This window comes from Triplophysa rosa, linkage group LG18, assembly GCF_024868665.1.
Source record: "Triplophysa rosa linkage group LG18, Trosa_1v2, whole genome shotgun sequence".
NCBI classification, from domain to species: domain Eukaryota; kingdom Metazoa; phylum Chordata; class Actinopteri; order Cypriniformes; family Nemacheilidae; genus Triplophysa; species Triplophysa rosa.
This window is the reverse complement of record NC_079907.1, coordinates 429,976-448,016: the sequence shown is the minus strand read 5'-3', so window position 1 is coordinate 448,016 and position 18,041 is coordinate 429,976. Positions and strand designations below refer to the sequence as shown.

At 43.7% G+C, this 18,041-nt stretch overlaps 2 protein-coding genes across 6 annotated transcripts in view; both read left to right on the top strand.

Moving 5' to 3' along the window:
- Window positions 1–1,327: 1,327 nt before the first annotated feature.
- Window positions 1,328–10,385, top strand: LOC130568973 (alpha-actinin-2-like). 5 transcript variants are annotated; one of them, XM_057358266.1, is made up of 21 exons: window positions 1,328–1,506; window positions 3,079–3,193; window positions 3,289–3,408; window positions 3,484–3,570; window positions 3,652–3,739; window positions 4,152–4,230; window positions 4,347–4,428; window positions 4,760–4,845; window positions 4,948–5,040; window positions 5,123–5,353; window positions 5,432–5,579; window positions 5,674–5,824; window positions 6,906–7,014; window positions 7,166–7,306; window positions 7,414–7,596; window positions 8,297–8,431; window positions 8,593–8,772; window positions 8,868–9,014; window positions 9,295–9,360; window positions 9,455–9,613; window positions 9,699–10,385. In XM_057358266.1, the coding sequence occupies exons 1-21, from the start codon at window positions 1,378–1,380 to the stop codon at window positions 9,855–9,857; spliced, it is 2,688 nt and encodes an 895-aa protein (XP_057214249.1). In that variant the 5' UTR covers window positions 1,328–1,377; the 3' UTR covers window positions 9,858–10,385. The 5 variants fall into 5 exon arrangements, with proteins under 5 accessions (XP_057214249.1, XP_057214248.1, XP_057214252.1 ...); XM_057358265.1 differs by having other exon boundaries at window positions 3,484–3,739; XM_057358269.1 differs by lacking the exons at window positions 9,455–9,613; window positions 9,699–10,385 and adding an exon at window positions 9,101–9,141 and having other exon boundaries at window positions 3,484–3,739; window positions 9,295–9,361.
- Window positions 10,386–10,546: 161 nt separating this feature from the next.
- The window catches only part of mtr (5-methyltetrahydrofolate-homocysteine methyltransferase), a 13,666-nt gene continuing 6,171 nt past the window's right edge, over window positions 10,547–18,041 (top strand). Inside the window, exons 1-25 of the mRNA XM_057359219.1 lie at window positions 10,547–10,728; window positions 11,594–11,805; window positions 11,908–11,997; window positions 12,077–12,146; window positions 12,223–12,315; window positions 12,393–12,499; window positions 12,580–12,639; window positions 12,740–12,834; window positions 12,926–13,026; window positions 13,784–13,845; window positions 13,923–13,990; window positions 14,078–14,157; window positions 14,269–14,381; window positions 14,456–14,596; window positions 14,678–14,863; window positions 15,532–15,711; window positions 15,793–15,909; window positions 15,995–16,135; window positions 16,226–16,315; window positions 16,388–16,540; window positions 16,629–16,736; window positions 17,396–17,496; window positions 17,564–17,631; window positions 17,705–17,825; window positions 17,928–18,009. Of these exons, the coding sequence (XP_057215202.1) occupies window positions 10,701–10,728; window positions 11,594–11,805; window positions 11,908–11,997; window positions 12,077–12,146; window positions 12,223–12,315; window positions 12,393–12,499; window positions 12,580–12,639; window positions 12,740–12,834; window positions 12,926–13,026; window positions 13,784–13,845; window positions 13,923–13,990; window positions 14,078–14,157; window positions 14,269–14,381; window positions 14,456–14,596; window positions 14,678–14,863; window positions 15,532–15,711; window positions 15,793–15,909; window positions 15,995–16,135; window positions 16,226–16,315; window positions 16,388–16,540; window positions 16,629–16,736; window positions 17,396–17,496; window positions 17,564–17,631; window positions 17,705–17,825; window positions 17,928–18,009 (2,667 nt within the window). The 5' untranslated portion in view covers window positions 10,547–10,700. The remainder of the gene's footprint in view (window positions 10,729–11,593; window positions 11,806–11,907; window positions 11,998–12,076; window positions 12,147–12,222; window positions 12,316–12,392; window positions 12,500–12,579; window positions 12,640–12,739; window positions 12,835–12,925; window positions 13,027–13,783; window positions 13,846–13,922; window positions 13,991–14,077; window positions 14,158–14,268; window positions 14,382–14,455; window positions 14,597–14,677; window positions 14,864–15,531; window positions 15,712–15,792; window positions 15,910–15,994; window positions 16,136–16,225; window positions 16,316–16,387; window positions 16,541–16,628; window positions 16,737–17,395; window positions 17,497–17,563; window positions 17,632–17,704; window positions 17,826–17,927; window positions 18,010–18,041) is intronic.

Sequence of the window (18,041 nt, the reverse complement as noted above, 5' to 3'; positions counted from 1 at the left end):
CTTTCAAACCGCCTCGCGCTCTCCAACGCGCGCATCACTTCCGTATAAACTTGTTGCATAGCAACAGGGGTAATTAACCCGCCCTCCCGCATCATGAATGGCTTTCACTTGATCAATGCTGCGCAGGATTGACGCATATCTTGAAAATAGCGCTTTAAACCTTACTTTACATAATTAATTAATAATCATTACTACTGTTAATATTAATATAATTCAAATATAGTAATATCTGTATTATTATCCAAGACGGCTGCCTCGGTGTGGAGCTCTCCAGTTGTTTTAGTGTTTTTGTTAGTTTGTCCTGTTTTATTGTATGTTTTTCCCATACAATCAGTTTCACAAGAGACGAACTGCTGAACATTCGGCAGTGAACACCATCTGATCTTTTACCGGTTTTTGATTATTCGGACGTTTTACTTAACATCGGAGGCGCAGCGGCGCTAACAAAGCGCTCCAGGACGCGCACGCGTGGGAAGCGAGCCGGCGCGCTAATCAGGCTCAGAAAGCGCGGCTTTAAAACTGCGCTGCCTGTCATACATCTGGCGAATCTGCGCTCTCTGCCAAACAAAACGGACGAACTTCTTCTACTCTACCGGACAAATAAGGATTTTTCAAACTCTGCTGTTTTGTGTTTCGTGGAAACGTGGCTACTCTCTCTATATCTTTATCTTATGTTTATTGTATTGTATTTCTTAATTGTTTATACCCATAGGCCCTTATTTAAATCATTGTGTACTGTATTCTATTGTGTTATGGTCTCTGTGTACTGTTGTTGCTGTTTCTGTGTTCTGGATGCTCCTGTCACCAAAGCAAATTCCTTGTATGTGCAAACATACTTGGCTGATTCATCTTTCTGATTCTGATATTGATTTCAATTTACCAACTTTTTTATTTTATAGTTCCTGTTTTTAACCAGCAGAAGGTTGACACACATTGAGTAAAGGGTCAGATGACCTAACTAACCCAAACCTTCAGTCACACATTTGTGCATTCATTTTCCTATCCTAATCTGTCGGCAAAAATAAAATTAACTGCAAACAAAATCGATCCTTGATCGTTGTTATACTTTTTAAAGTGATGTCAATAATGATACCGAAGTTGACTATAATATCAAAATTTGTATTAGTTTTAATTCTTTTTTTTTTTTAGTTACTAAGTACATATTATTTATATACATACAAATGTAGTTTTGGTTAGTTTAATGTATTTTATTTTAATTTGGTCAGTCTCTGGGTGTCTCGTTGAACTTGATTACGTTTGGAGTGGGTGGGCGGTGACGTCACCGGTCCCGTTATTTCGACTCTCGGGTGAGAGTGAGTGAGATCAGACCCACAGCAGGATCCGAGAGAGTGATCTGACAGCTTCTGACCTGTGTTGATGATGATGATGGAGATGCAGTATAATAATAATAATAATGCATACGGAGTGGATGAGTACATGTTACAGGACGACGAGTGGGACCGAGATCTCCTGCTGGACCCTGCGTGGGAAAAACAGCAGAGGAAGGTCAGACACACACTATTGTTACATCATATTACATAAATATGTAGACTCTGTCCACAATGCGAAGAAACAATGCACAAAAAAAGTAAAATATTCACAATGAAAACTATGTGTTGTTAGGGGTCATTTGTGTTTTTATGCACTTTATGATAAAAATGTTTTTTTGTGTGTGGTTTGTCTGTAGTCATTATAACTTGCTTTGTGTAAATCATTTGTGGTTTTCCTGTTTAGCTAGACTAAAGTGTGTGCGTGTGTGTGTGACAAGTGTCCTTTAACAAAAGCACTTGGTGCTGGTGTGGCGTGAGGTTTCTGAACAGATGCTTTGTAACACATGATGATGGTGGATGCTCCTCTAATTTTATCCGTGGACCCTTTCAGCCAGCGTGGTTCACTAATCCACTGTCCTTGATGTGGAATTCAACCGTGACAAACTCATGCACCTTCCTGTTCATCTGAATCTTCGGAGGGAAACTTGACAGGGTAGAATCTGATGGATATAAATAACTTGAGCTTTACTTTATATCTGTTCAAACGTAATCAGACCTGTAGATGAACCGGTCTGTGATCTGCAACATCATAAAGAGCCTAATCTCACTCTATATTTGTGCTTGGAGGGTTTTTATATTGGCCCTGGTGTGCGCCACAGACTCAATGAACGAAGAACATATGATGAGAGTTTGTGACTGAATCTTCTGCTGAGTCTGGGAGGAACAGCTATTGTTGTGTAGTGTTGTTCATGTATGTGACACACATCCATCTGCTCACACAGTCACAGCGACTTCTGCTGTGGTTTAACATCATCACAGAAACTCAATGGAAGATCTAAATAACACTGAACACCGGCAGCGCGTTTACAGTAAAGTTTTTGTTGTATTGTTTGGCATACACAAAAAAGTGATTGTTTCATGAGAATTCTCATGTCTTGTCAAACCTCTATGAGTTTCTTTCTTCTGCAGAACACAAAAGAAGATATTTTGAAGAATGTTGATAATCAACTCCATTGACTTCCATTGTGTGAACACAAAACCACTGAGACATTTCTCAAAATATCTTCTGTTGTGTTCCACTGAAGAAAGAGGTTTACAAACGCGCGAGGAATGAATAAACGACGAGAGATTTTAGGACGAACTATGGGTCACTTCACTTTTTTAGGTCACTTTGGATTAAAGCATCTGCAAAAATCCTTTAATGTTGGGTGTAAACGGTTTCATAGCAACAGTGAGAGTGACGGGAAGGTTGTGATGTGTGGATGTGTCGAGAGGGTTTTCTGTGAACCGTCTGTCGTCGCGTCAGGAGCAGGTGCACCTGTTTGAAATATTCAGAGCTGGTGTGATTTATGAGGGAAGGACAAACATTGTGTGCTGTTGTTGTGAGCTGTTCATACACTGCTGTGTGATTCACACACGTGTGTCTTCAGGTGGTAGAGGTCAGTAAGTCTTTCCTCCATTCTGATGCGAAACAATCACTTGAAGAAGTGTAATGGGTCACAAACGGCACAATGAAAAATAAAAGACTACAATACAATCTGCGTGATGTCATTGACTGAATATCTGACTTCTCTTGTGTGTGGATCAGACGTTCACCGCCTGGTGTAACTCTCATCTGCGTAGAGCGGGAACTCAGATCGAGAACATCGAGGAAGACTTCAGGAACGGTCTGAAGCTGATGCTGTTGTTGGAGGTTATTTCAGGTACACGATCTTCTCTCCTACGACCTATACATTTACCTTTTGTCAGCCATGCTGGAAAAGACACGGATTTCACTCTTGATTTTTCTCTTTTGCAGGCGAGAGACTCCCCAAACCCGACCGAGGAAAGATGCGCTTTCACAAAATAGCCAATGTGAACAAAGCTCTGGATTACATCACCAGCAAAGGTGTCAAACTGGTGTCTATCGGCGCTGAGGGTGAGATTCACGTTTAGATGACGTTCAAACAGATCTCTGGTTTTTATGGATTAAAATGGAGTGTGTGTCTCTCAGAGATTGTTGATGGGAATGTGAAGATGACTTTGGGAATGATCTGGACCATCATCCTCCGCTTCGCCATTCAGGACATCTCTGTGGAGGGTAACACACACACACACACACGCACGCACGCACGCACGCACGCACGCACACTCATACTTGTTATTGTGTGTTGTCTTTTAGAAACCTCGGCTAAAGAAGGGCTCCTGCTGTGGTGTCAGAGGAAAACTGCCCCCTACAGGAATGTCAATGTACAAAACTTCCATTGCAGGTAAGTGAGCATTCTGAGAAAAAGGCGAATATAATACTCTAAATAATAAAAGACTCTAAATTTCATGTAAAGATGAAACGGCTTCTTCCTTTTTGATGGGATAATAAATAAAAATAATATACAAAATTGTGAAGGATAGTTTGTGCTCCAAAAGCATGAATCAGTTCTGACTTCTATCTCTCTTCTACTCTTTCAAAAAAAACACCCCTTAGCTCAGTATACTGTGGTGGGCTATATGAGACCAGTTTTATTGCACTTATGCTTTTTGTTGTCCTCATGTTGTTCCAATTGCTTCCATTGCTTCCCTCATCTGTAAGTTGCTTTGGATAAAAGCGTCTGCTAAATGACTCAATGTACATGTAAATGAATCATTTACAGATGTGATTTATTCTCTTCACACACACATGTTCAGTTGGAAGGATGGTTTAGCATTCTGTGCGCTCATACACAGACACAGACCCGACCTGATCGACTACGCCAAACTCAAGAAGGTGTGTGCCGCTCACAGAATGAAGAATTACTGCATCCCTCCACATTCACGTGCTTCATTCTGTGTCCCTTCAAACACACTCTTCACCGGTTTATGTCTCTGATTGGATCTGTGTAGGACGATGCTCTTGGAAATCTGAATTTGGCTTTGGAACTCGCAGAAAAACACTTGGACATCCCAAAAATGTTGGACCCAGAAGGTAAATACAGATGAAATGCATCTGAATGGTTTTACGATTGTTTGTTTCTGCATTACTGTGAGGAAGTTTGTAGAAAACAGAATATGATCAAATGTGTTAATTACACCTATCAAGAACAAATGAAATCCAACATGAAACAATGTCTGTGACACATTTCTGATCGAACTAAAAGGTGTTAGGAGCATTACAATGACCTGCTGATGTCAGCATGTGAAAGTCAATCCCAGAATGCATTGCAGCGGCTGTCGATCAATCACTCGTTTAAATCTGTTGATTGACATCTCTGTATCCCAACACGTTTTGTTCTCTGTCTCTCTGTCTTTCCTTCCAGACATCATCAACACGCCGAAGCCCGATGAGAGAGCCATCATGACATACGTGTCGTGTTTCTACCACGCGTTTGCTGGAGCAGAACAGGTACCTGTTCACCTGTGACCGAACTAACCTCTGACCTCAAGACTAAACCACGCTTAGTGTATGTATGTTGAATGATGTCTGACAGTAAATGTGTGTTTGCAGGCAGAAACAGCTGCGAACCGGATCTGTAAGGTGCTGGGTGTCAATCAGGAGAATGAGAAACTGATGGAGGAGTACGAGCGACTGGCCAGCGAGGTACACGTGCGCACACACACACACACGCGTGTACAAGCATCCGGTCTCAGGTCTTCCTCAAGTGTTGTTCTGTGGTGTGCAGTTGCTGGCGTGGATTCGTCAGACGACGCCCTGGCTGGAGAACAGATCTCCAGAAAACACCATGACCGCCATGAGACGCAAGCTGGAGGATTTCAGGGATTACCGCCGCATGCACAAACCTCCCAAAGTTCAAGAGAAATGTCAACTGGAGATCAACTTCAACACAATACAGACCAAACTCCGCATCAGCAACAGACCGGCGTTCATGCCATCAGAGGGAAAGATGGTGTCTGTAAGAGCACACACACACACATGTGAACACAATGGATTTATTCATGTGTGTGATGTGTGTGTGTGTGTGTGTGTGTAGGACATCACGGTGGCGTGGCAGGGTCTGGAACAGTCTGAGAAGGGTTATGAGGAGTGGTTGCTCAGTGAGATCAGACGTCTGGAGCGTGTGGAGCATTTGGCTGAGAAGTTCCAGCAGAAAGCCGCCACCCATGAGGGCTGGGCTAAAGGTGCGATGACATCACTTCCTGCTCTGTCACATTTAATGAAGAAGTTGAGACAGTGAAGGAAACATGCGTTGTGTGTTGTGCGTGTTTACTTCAGGAAAGGATCAGCTGTTAAGTGTGAAGGATTATGAGAAAGCATCTCTGACAGAAGTGAGAGCGTTGCTACGGAAACATGAGGCTTTTGAGAGCGACCTGGCAGCACACCAGGACAGAGTCGAACAAATCGCAGCCATCGCACAGGAACTCAAGTACGACCACTTCCTGTTTTCTCATCATGACATCACACCGCTGATGTCATACACGTTTACCAAAGTTTTGTGTGAGAGCTTCAGGGGCAGTCTGTCAGGTGTGTGTTTGTGACACACATCAGCAAATGATAAACGTGATGTGAAAATTCCCCCCAAAAATAGAATGTGAGTGAATCCCATGAAGAAATGCGCAGCTCATGTTTTACTAGAAAGAAAGTGCACTGTGTACTGTGTCTGCTTTAACTTCATTATAGTTTAGTTAGTTGTCACAGTATCTTTATTTTTACAGCGAGTCAGTACGTGTGTGTGTCGAAGAAGGCTTACATGAGTGTTGTAGTGACCTGACAGCAGTGTTGTGTTTCTATTGTTGTACAGAACACCTGTCATCTAAGGTCTGTATGATGAGAAGTCAACACTTTATCATGAGCAGTGAACACACACAGAAAGACAGACATGCACACAGACACACACACACACACACACACACACAAACACACACACGCACACACGCGCACACACGCAAACAAACAGACAGACACACACACAGACACACACACGCACGCACACACACACACACACACACACAAACACAGACAGACACGCACACACAGAAAGACAGACACGCACACAGACACGCACACACACACACACACACACACACAAACACACAGACAGACACGCACACACAGAAAGACAGACACGCACACAGACACACACACACACACAGTGCTAAATTCACGCCTCTATTTCTAGAAGCTGTGGTCAGTTGTCAATGTCAGTGTGACTGACCGTCTTTACACTCACCAATAAACACCTCCATCTGACATCATCTAAACACAAAGACACACACAGACAGACAGACAGACAATTGAATCTTTAGTTTGCAGGATGCGTTATATAGTTAATAGTTTTGTGTAGTTAAACAGCTGCTCTTCAGCTCATGAGGATCAGGGATTCGGGTTCTGTGGTTCTTCACATCAACACAGCCGCTGTTACAGAGCTTTGTGTGGGATTTAAAGATCAATCATTTATTATATCATTTAAAATCATTTGTTGTGCATGTGTGTTGTGTGTTGTGCAGTGAGCTGGATTATCAGGCTGCAGGTGTGATGAATGAACGCTGTCAGTGGATGTGTGATCTGTGGGATCAGTTGGGGACTTTGACTCAGAAGCGTCGAGAAGCTCTAGAGGTGATCATCATGAGGAATATTTCTGACGTATCGTTGTCCTGATTAAGACACAGCCACTTAGAAAATAAATATTGTGTGTTTTAAGTTATTTGATGGATTGAACATGAAAGCTCTAAAGGTTTAATTTGGTTTGATATGTGTGTGTTAACAGAGGACAGAGAAACTTCTGGAAACCATCGATCAGCTCTTTCTGGAGTTCTCTAAGAGATGCGCTCCGTTTATTAACTGGATGGAAGGAGCCATGGAGGATCTTCAGGACATCTTCATGGTTCATTCAGTGGATGAGGTTCAGGTGAAGCTCTAGTCTGTAGTGTGATGGGATGTAAAGAACACTGGACATCACATTCATGTGAGCTGCTGTCTCACTCCTGATGTGTGTGTGTGTGTGTGTGTGTGTAGAATCTGATCTCAGCTCATGATCAGTTTAAAGTGACTCTACCTGAAGCGGACAGTGAGCGTCAGGCCATTCTCAGTGTTCATAATGAGGTGCAGAAGATCGCTCAGAGCTACGGCATCACCAGCAACCTCACCAACATCTACTGCAACATCACACCTGCAGACATCAACCAGATGTGGGACAAGGTGTGTGTGTCTCTGTGTGTGTGTGTGCTGGTTGGTTGTGTGTGTGATTGTCTCCTGTGGTGCATGCTTGTGTGGGCTCGTGATGTGTGTGTCATGTGTGTGTGCATTGTGTGTGTGTGTGTTGTGTGTGTCTGTTCTGTGTGTCGTGTCTGTCTGTGTGTTCTGTGTGTGTGTGTGTGTGTGTGTGTGCGTGTCTGTGTGCGTGTGTCTTTCTGTGTGTCGTGTCTGCTGTGCATGTGTGTGTTGTGTGTGTGTGTGTGCGTGCGTGTGTGTGTGTGTGTCTGTCTGTTTGTTTGCGTTGTGCGCGTGTGTGTGTGTGTGTGTGCGTGTGTGTGCGTGTGTGTGTTTGTGTTTGTCTCTCGTGTGTGTGTGTGATTCTCTCTGTGTCCTTGCTGTGTGTGCATATGTGTGTGTGTGTGTGTGTGTGTGTGTGTGTGTGTGTTTGTCTCTGTGTGTGTGTGTGATTCTCTGTGTGTTTGTCTGTGTGTGTGTGTGTGTGTTTGTGTTTGAAAAGTAATTAAATTACAGTAACTAATTACTTAGTAACTAACTAGTTACACCCAGCACTGGTGGGGGTTATGTGTTTAAATAGTTGCTTTATTGTCACAGCACATGCCTGAATAAATGTCTGACATTCAAATAGAAATCTGTCTCTGACATCTCAATGAAATTCATCTTTGATGTGTGTTTGTGTGTGTAGGTGAAGAAGTTTGTTCCTCAGAGAGACGGCACACTACAGGAGGAAGTATCCAGACAGCACATGAATGAGAAACTCAGACGTCAGTTTGCTGCTCAGGCCAACATCATCGGACCCTGGATTCAGACACGCATGGAGGTCACGTGCACACACGCGCGCACGCACGAACGCACACACACACACAGTCAGATGCTGCGATTGACGCAATGTCCTGCACTTTCAAATAACAAACAGATTTTGATTTTGTCAAGATTTGTTTAGTGTCAGGTGTGTAAATGTTGAAGTGTGTGTTTGTGCAGGAAATCGCTCACAGTTCAGTGGATTTGGGCGGAGCTCTGGAAGATCACATGACTCAACTGAAACAATATGAACACGTCATCATTAACTATAAACCAAACATCGACAAACTAGAGGGAGATCATCAACTCATCCAAGAGTCACTCATATTCGACAACAAACACACCAACTACACTATGGAGGTACACACACACACACACACACACACACACACACACAGACCATAATAAACTATCACTCTGTAATGTGTGCCCCATGTGTCTCCATGGTAACGCAGCACATCCGTGTGGGATGGGAGTTACTGCTGACCACGATCGCTCGCACCATCAACGAGACGGAGACTCAGATTCTGATGCGGGACGCTAAAGGCCTCAGTCAACAGCAGCTCAATGACTTCAGATCTTCCTTCACACACTTTGATCGAGTAACACAAACTACATCACAAACATTTACTGGAACACTGACACAACACCAACACGGTCTGATCACTAACTCTGTGTGTTTCTTTAGAGAATAACCTGAAGAAACTTTAATCTGCTAAATTTATACAGGTACTAACTGAACTTCAACACAACTAAACAAACACCAGGCGTTATTTATATGAAGATGTGGTTAAAGCAGTTTAGTGTTGGTTACTGACGCTCAGCACGTTTCTTTCATCTGTACTTTGATTGGTTGAGTTTCTTGTTCTGTCCGTCCTGCAGAAGAAGAAGGGAGGGATGGAGACTGATGACTTCAGGGCCTGTTTGATCTCCATGGGTTATGACCTGGTAAAAACAAACATAAACTCACAACTTTATCTCTGTTACTCGGATTAAAAGTCGTGAGAGTGTGTCACACATTCAGTATCTGTGTGATCTGCAGGGGGAAGCAGAGTTCACACGAATCATGTCATTGGTGGATCCAAACGGTTCTGGTGCGGTGAGCTTTCAGTCGTTTGTGGACTTTATGACCCGTGAGACCGGAGACACTGACACGGCAGAACAGGTCGTGGCCTCTTTCAGGATACTGGCCGGGGACAAGGTACATGTGTGTGTAAAACTCTTTCTATAACTAACACACAATCTTTCATTTTGGAGCTCTTTTGACAGTCTTTGTTTGATCTTAGCCGTACATTTTGGTGGATGAACTCCGTCGGGAATTGCCCCCGGAGCAAGCGGAATACTGCATCTCCAGAATGCCCCCTTACGTGGGACCTGTTGGACTTCCAGGGGCCTTGGACTACATGGCTTTCTCTACTGCCCTCTACGGAGAGAGTGACCTCTAGTGGTCTGGAGTAGCACTGCGCCCCATGATTTGATATTTTACTTTAAATCTCACAAAAGCATATAACACCCTAAAATAAAAACAAATGTTAAGAAAATAGTGTTGTTTTGCACTACAGCAATGACAACCTGGGGAAATGTAAAATCATAAGAATGATGGAAACTTCAATAAACTTTTAAACTCTAATTTCCTATTTCTTTCCTTTGTTTATGTGGTGCAATATGAGACAATTAAGGTCTAATGAGAAACATTTACTCTGTATACAGATTATGCATCCTATTATACATGTTAAGCCTAAAAACAAAGAATCTGCCCAGCGAGACAAAAGCCATTTAGATTTGAGAGACTCTGTGAAAATAATGTTTACTTAAGCAGTTTTAAATCTTAAATGTTGCTTTTTGTTTAAGTTTATATACATTGTTTTGACCAAACAACAAAGATACTTCATAAAAACGATGATTTTTTAAGGATTGTAAGGCACAAATTGTCTCAAATAAACTGTTGGCCCCTGACAGAAATAAACCTCAGTAAACAGCAAGCACGTGTTTTTTTTTACTTTGAAAATAGAAAGCATGACAGTGTGTAAAAATGTCTTAAGATGATATTTAATATTTGTAGCCTATGTTTTGTGAAAATGTTTACTCAGCAGTGCTCTGAACGCGCATGAGTATTGGCGGCGCTCTGGCTCGGGCTGCGCATGCGTATGCGCGGGTTTGCTCCACGTGTACCCAAGCAAGTTTTTCCTGTGCAAAGTCTGACAGTTTTAGTGGCAGAACCAATCCGTCTTGGACTTAAAACTTGAAACGTTTTGGTTTGGTTTGTGGAGAGAAGTGAATTGAACAGGATGCCTCCAACTATACACCAGAGCTCAGGTAACGTTCAGCGCGTGCGTTCAGAAGCGGTTCGGCTGCGCTCGTGCATGTGCAGCGGATCGTCTCGGAACACACTCACAATCTGACAGTGATTTCACAAGAGCATCTGTCAGTCAGCTGTCATTGCAGATGTTATGTGAATGAGCATGATATTATATTGCTTTACATTGTATTTGAACGATTTTGAATGACACGTGTGTTGTCTGAAATCAGTTTAGCACAGCGCGCGCGCGAGAGAGAGAAAGAGAGAAGTGCATTGATTGACTTTTTGATTCAGATTTATTGATCAGTGTTTGAAGCGCTGCAAGATTTCCAAACTGTTACGCTTGTTTTATAACCTGTGACAGGTTTATTGTGTAACCAGCGTGCGTGCGTGCGTGCGCGTGACGTCAGCAGTCTATGTGTGTGTGTGTGTGTGTGTGTGTGTGTGGACATTTTTAGAGGCTTTTACAATCTAAATAAAGCACATTTTACTGTAAAATGAAAAAAAAAATACAATATTGGACATAAAAATAAATATTTCTATCAGGGTGTCACAATACAACACGAATTTTGTGTGTGTGTGTGTGTGTTTTGTGTGTTTTTATATGTTAGTGGGGACCTAAACCTGAACACACACCAACACATGGGGACTCGTGTCACTGTGGGGACCAAAACTGAGGTCCTCATGGGCACAAAAGCTTATAAATTGTACAGAACGATCATTTTTAAAAATCTAAAAATGCAAAAAGTGTTCTATGATCTTTAGGTTTAGGGGTAGTGGATAAAATATACAGTTTGTACAGTATAAAAAACATTACGCCCACGGTGAAAGTAAACCAGACGTGTGTGTGTGTGTGTGTGTGTGTGTGTGTGTGTGGAGCAGGAGCGTCAGTGTGTGTCCATGATGAGCTCCGGAGCCTCCTGCAGCAGAGGATTCTGGTTCTGGACGGTGGAATGGGAACCATGATCCAGCAGAGGAACCTTCAGGAAGAAGATTTCAGAGGTGAAGAGTTTAAAGATCACCCCAACAGTCTGAAAGGAAACAACGACATGCTGAGCATCACACGACCTGACGTCATCTACAGCATTCACAAGGTCTGCTGCGTTCATCGCGTGTAACACGCACGATGTTATTTTACCATCGATCCAATTCTGCTCAGGATCATGTGAATCTGATGCGAGCGCGCCTCTCTGCAGGAGTATCTGCTGGCTGGGGCCGACATCATTGAGACCAACACCTTCAGCAGCACCAGCATCGCCCAGGGGGATTATGGGATGCAGCACACGGTGATTGTTGGCTTTGTCTGGATGTTGTTTGTGTGGATACAGTGGCACGTGTTCTCACTCTCTGGTGTCTTTGTGTCAGGCGTATCGCATGAACAAAGCGTCCGCTGAGCTCGCCAGGAAAGCCGCTGATGACGTCACAGCCCAGACAGGTGAGGAATCTCATCTCCCGTGATCGGCGAATCGGTCCGTCGTGCAGTTTGGTGATGTCGCTGTTCTCGTTGACAGGTTGTAAAAGGTTCGTTGCAGGAGCTGTCGGCCCCACCAATAGAACACTGTCCGTCTCGCCGTCAGTGGAAAGACCCGACTTCAGGAACGTCTGTAAGACCGTCTGCCTGCGCGTGTGTGTTTTCTACATCAGACGTGTTAAACGCATTGAGCGTGTTGTGTTTGTCTAGCGTTCGACGAGTTGGTGGAGTCGTACACGGAGCAGGTTCGAGGTTTGCTGGACGGCGGGGCTGATGTTCTTCTGGTGGAGACCATCTTTGACACGGCTAACGCGAAGGTAAAACACGCATGCGCTCACTTGTACAACATGACGGAAACGTCCAGAACTGAATATGATGGCTTCATTGTTTCTCACAGGCGGCTTTATTTGCCATCGATCAGCTGTTTGAAGACTCGTATGAACCTCGACCCATATTTGTGAGTGATGTTTGACTAGAGGTCCCGTACAGCAGTCGTGGATGTCTTTGTAATCTATATGATCGTGTGTGTGTGTGTGTGTGTGTGTGCGCGCGCGCAGGTCTCTGGCACTGTAGTTGATAAAAGCGGTCGTACGCTGTCGGGACAGACGGGTGAAGCGTTTGTCATCAGCGTGTCTCACTCTCAGCCGCTGTGGTGAGACAGACGTCTGAAACACTCTAGAATGAGTTTGTGTTGCTGTGTGAAATGTTCCAGACGTCTCTCTCTCTCTCTCTGTGTGTGTCAGCATCGGGTTGAACTGTGCTCTGGGTGCGGCTGACATGAGACCGTTCATTGAAGCCATAGGAAAGAGCACTGGAGCTTTTGTCATCTGTTACCCAAACGCAGGTGAGATGCTTTAGGATTTGGAAAATGCGCCTTTTTCAAGATTCTTGGGTTTGGAATGAACAGCGGAATGTGCTCGGTCTAGATAAACCTCTCCCTTTGAGCACTTTTTAATGTCTGTTTGGAAGGAAGTTTGTCATTGTTTTTTTGTGGAGCGTAAATGTACATTTGCAGTGTTGATAACTTACTATCGTAGGGATGTAACGGTTGAAAATCGATTATAATATGTGAAGATTCAAGCCGGTTGAGATGTGAAATGAATCGCGATACATGTTCTGACCAGCAGGGGCCGCTGTGTTCACTGCACACTTGGAACACGTGGATGTGCTGGTATTTCTTATAAAAGTTAGGAAAAACACAGACAGTTTTAGTTTGTTTATGTTAAAGACATTTTTGCATTCTTCCTTTTTTATGTGATTTGGAATATGTTTTAAAATAGCAATTTAGTGTTGTTGTTTGACACAAAATACATTTTTATTTGACAGAAATGTGCAGCATTAGAGAAATAATAAAAGGGCAGTTGTTCATTTCTAATTTGCCTCGGCTCATTCTGAAAAAAATCCCGTATCGCGGGATCAGAACCGTTACATCTCTACGTCTCAATGGTCAAATAAAGAGTAAATACAATATAAAAACACGGAATCCATGGAATATCCAGATTACTTTCTGAAAAATTGTAATAAAAAAATTGTTGGCAAAGTTTATGCTTTCATACAAAATTGTATTAAACGTGCAACACAATCATATTCTTTTTGTCAAGGGCTTCCCAACACGTTTGGAGATTATGATGAGACTCCTGATGTCACAGCCTCGCACATCAAAGTAAAATCCATCACTTTAATGGTCTCTGAGGTGTCTGAGGTGCATCTCTTGAAGGATTCTGGTGTGTTTTCTTGCAGGAGTTTGCTGCGGACGGGCTGGTGAATGTTGTTGGCGGCTGCTGTGGAACGACACCTGATCACATCCGGTGAGAGATTCACACCTGCAGCATCCCATCCGTGTGTGTGTGTTTGTGTGTGTATAAACTGTGTGTGTGTGTGTGTGTGTGTTTTAGGGCGATTGCTGAAAGGGTGCGTCACATCAAACCCAGAGTTCCTGCTAAAGAGGTTTATAATGAGTTCATGCTGCTGTCAGGTCTGTCTGCACGTCATCGTCCTAATACACAGTCGACATGTGTCAATACAAGTGTTCAGTGATTGTTTCCATGTATGTATACCATTTGAAGTAAGTTTCATGTGTGTTCAGGGTTGGAGCCGTTCCGGATCGGGCCGTACACAAACTTTGTTAACATTGGTGAGCGCTGTAATGTTGCTGGATCACGAAAGTTTGCCAAACTCATCATGTCTGGAAATTATGAGGTAAATCACAGTCAGATTTGAATGCTTCATGTGATCATATCACATTCATTGTGTGTGTGTGTGTGTGTGTGTAGGAAGCTCTGAGCATCGCTAAGACTCAGGTGGAGATGGGCGCTCAGGTTCTGGACATTAACATGGATGAAGGGATGCTGGACGGCGTTTCTGCCATGACTCGCTTCTGTAACCTCATCGCCTCTGAGCCGGATATCGCTAAGGTGACCTGAAGCATTTACACACACGTATACATGTGTATGTCGCTGTTGGAAATGACTCTGACCTTTAACCTGTTGATCCAGGTGCCCCTATGTATCGACTCATCAAACTTTGCCGTCTTAGAGGCGGGGCTTAAGTGTTGCCAGGGGAAATGCATCGTCAACAGCATCAGTCTGAAAGAGGGCGAGGACGATTTCCTGAGGCGGGCCAGACGAATCCGTCGCTATGGTGCTGCTGTGGTCGTCATGGCGTTTGATGAGGAGGGGCAGGTGGGTGAAATCCATTCGTTTGATGTATTTGTCATCTTTTTTATTTACAAGATCATCGTCACCTGTTCATTGTTCTCGACCTGATAAAAGACGGCGTGAATTACGTCTGAGGTTAGCCAATCGTAACAGACGTCATTTACAAATAAAAAATCAAGTGCAGCATCAGAAGTAGAGTTTTTGGATTCGACAGAGGGTGAAAGCGAACATTTGGGCCATAATGACATCATCCGAGGTTTTAAAGTCCCAGTGAAATAAAAAATGACTGCCTGTTTTTTTCATGAAATATTGCATCGTTAATAATAAATAGTTGATCAATGTGGGCCTCATAATCTTTAGTTAAAATCTGAAAATTCACTTCCTTCCTGTAATGACTATCCATCTTAAGTAACCTATGTTAGATGGCTTGGGCGGAGCATCTGTTAACTCCTCCCCTTCTGCTGTCAGTCTGCTGCCAGTCCCATTTCAAAATGGAACGCCGTTTTTTATACATCCAATCAAATCGCAGAGAAAGGCGAAAGCCACACCCACCGTTTTTCGCATTCGAAATTCCATTTCACTCGTAAATGCGTCAAAATACGCAAGTAAAAACGATCACAACTTCCGGTTCACGGGGACTTTAAATCTTCAGCAGGTGAAATGACATGAAATGTCTTGATGTGTTTTCACAGGCAACAGAAATCGATCAGAAGGTGAAGATCTGTTCCCGGGCGTTTCACCTCCTCATCAACAAGGTGGGCTTTAACCCCAATGACATCATATTTGACCCCAACATCTTGACCATCGGCACAGGAATGGAGGAGCACAACATATACGCCATCAACTTCATGAGAGCCACCAGAATCATAAAGGTTTGTCACATTCATCGGCGCTGGATTGTTTCTGAGGCTTCTGTTCGTCTCGCACGCGTGTTATTCTGTGTGTGTGTGTAGGAGAGTCTGCCGGGTGCCCGGGTCAGTGGAGGTCTCTCTAACCTCTCCTTCGCCTTCAGAGGGATGGAGGTCATCAGAGAGGCCATGCACGGAGTCTTTCTGTATCACGCTATCAAGGTAACACGTGACAGTGAAACCTCACGTTGTTTCGTCTGTGGGGGTGTTGGGATGATTCTCAGCGCGCGTGTGTGTGTGTGTTCAGGATGGCATGGACATGGGCATCGTAAACGCCGGCAGTCTGCCCGTGTATGATGACATTGATAAAGAACTTCTGCTGTTGTGCGAGAATCTGATCTGGAACCGTGAGCCGGACGCCACTGAGAAACTCCTGCTGTACGCTCAGGTGCACGTGCTCGACAGCTGGATCAGTCGTGTGATGATGTGTGTGTGTGTGTGTGTGTGTGTGTGTCTAATGTTGTGTGCTTTCTTACAGAATAATGCTAAAGGAGGAAAGAAAGTGATTCAGACGGACGAGTGGCGAGAGAGCAGTGTGGAGGAGAGACTGGAGTACGCGCTCATAAAGGTCAGCGCGCGTGTTTGTGTGATGTTCTCTAGTGAAGTGTTCAGTGTTATACTCCTGTGTGTGATGTGTCAGGGTATAGAGAAGTTTGTGCTGGACGACACCGAGGAGGCGCGCTCTCAGATGGACCTTTATCCACGACCGCTGCACGTCATCGAGGGTCCGCTCATGAACGGGATGAAGACCGTTGGCGATCTGTTCGGAGTGGGCAAGATGTTTTTACCTCAGGTACCCACAGACCCACTGTGATCCCACAATCCCATGAGAGGTTTGATTGGGCGGCCGGTGATGATGTCATCTGTGTTTGTGTGCTCAGGTGATAAAATCGGCTCGTGTCATGAAGAAAGCCGTTGGCCATCTCATTCCCTTCATGGAGAAAGAAAGAGAGGAGATGAGGTCCAACGGTGAATGTAGTGAAGATGTGGTGAGTCTTAAAAGCTCAGATCTTATTCGGTGTGCTTGTGAAGCGTTACATTTGGTTTGGTTTGCACTGTAAACCTGTCTGAACGAAGCCTGCAGTGTATCGCAATGATGGAAAATCAGAGAATTTTATTTTTCAGGACTGTTTCATAAATTTAAACGCTTGTGTAAAGTCATGGAGTTTTTCCTGTTAGTGAAAGTTCTAGTGTTTGTTTTGTACGTTTGTGTTGTATGCTGTATATATTTAATATTTTGTGTGTTCTTTATTTACACTAACGGTCAAAAGTTTGATGGAAATGTTTCTCGTTATTTTCAAAAACGTTTGATCTGAAAGTGTATGCTTAAATGTCTGAAATTAGTTTAGTGGACAAACGATTAATTTAGCAAGCAAAACTAACATTTTATTTAATAAAAAATGTTTTTGAAATGGATGACTTTGACTGAATGATGAAGACAGAGCAGCCAATAAGAGCACAGTATAGACGAGACCTCGAGTGTCCAAAAACTTGTAAAGCTGCTTTGAGACGATGCAACATTGTCAAAAATGTATTATAAATACATCTGAATAAAATTGAATTATATTTCTGTTTATGAAATATGTGTGTGACCGTTCTTTGTGTCCGATGAACAAAGGGATCCTGATGCTGTGTCTGTTTATTTCAGGACCCTTATCAGGGCACGATACTGTTGGCCACAGTGAAGGGAGATGTTCATGATATCGGCAAAAACATTGTTGGTGTGGTGCTGGGATGCAATAACTTCAGGTGAGCTGTTCACGAGACGCATGTGATGACGCGTGTAAACAGATCTAAACGGCTGGTGTGTGTGCAGGGTGATTGATTTAGGAGTCATGATTCCATGTGACAGAATCCTGCGGGAGGCCGTTCAGAATAAAGCAGGTTTGTGTCTCACGTTCGCACTTGAAGCACAAGTGTGCACATGACTGTAATGCGTCTGTGTGTGTGTGTGTAGATATAATCGGTCTGTCTGGTCTCATCACTCCTTCTCTGGATGAAATGATTCATGTTGCCAAGGAAATGGAGCGCCTGGGATTGAAGATTCCTCTGCTGATTGGTGGAGCCACAACATCAAAGTACAACTTCATACTGATGCTGTAAACACACAATTGACATAACACCACACTAATGCAGTGTGCTTCATTCATGTGTGTGTGTGTGTGTGTGTGTGTTGATAGGACGCACACTGCTGTTAAAATCGCTCCTCGCTACAGCGCACCAGTCATTCATGTTCTTGATGCGTCCCGCAGTGTTGTGGTGGTGAGACAACTGACTCTCTCTCTCTCTCTCTC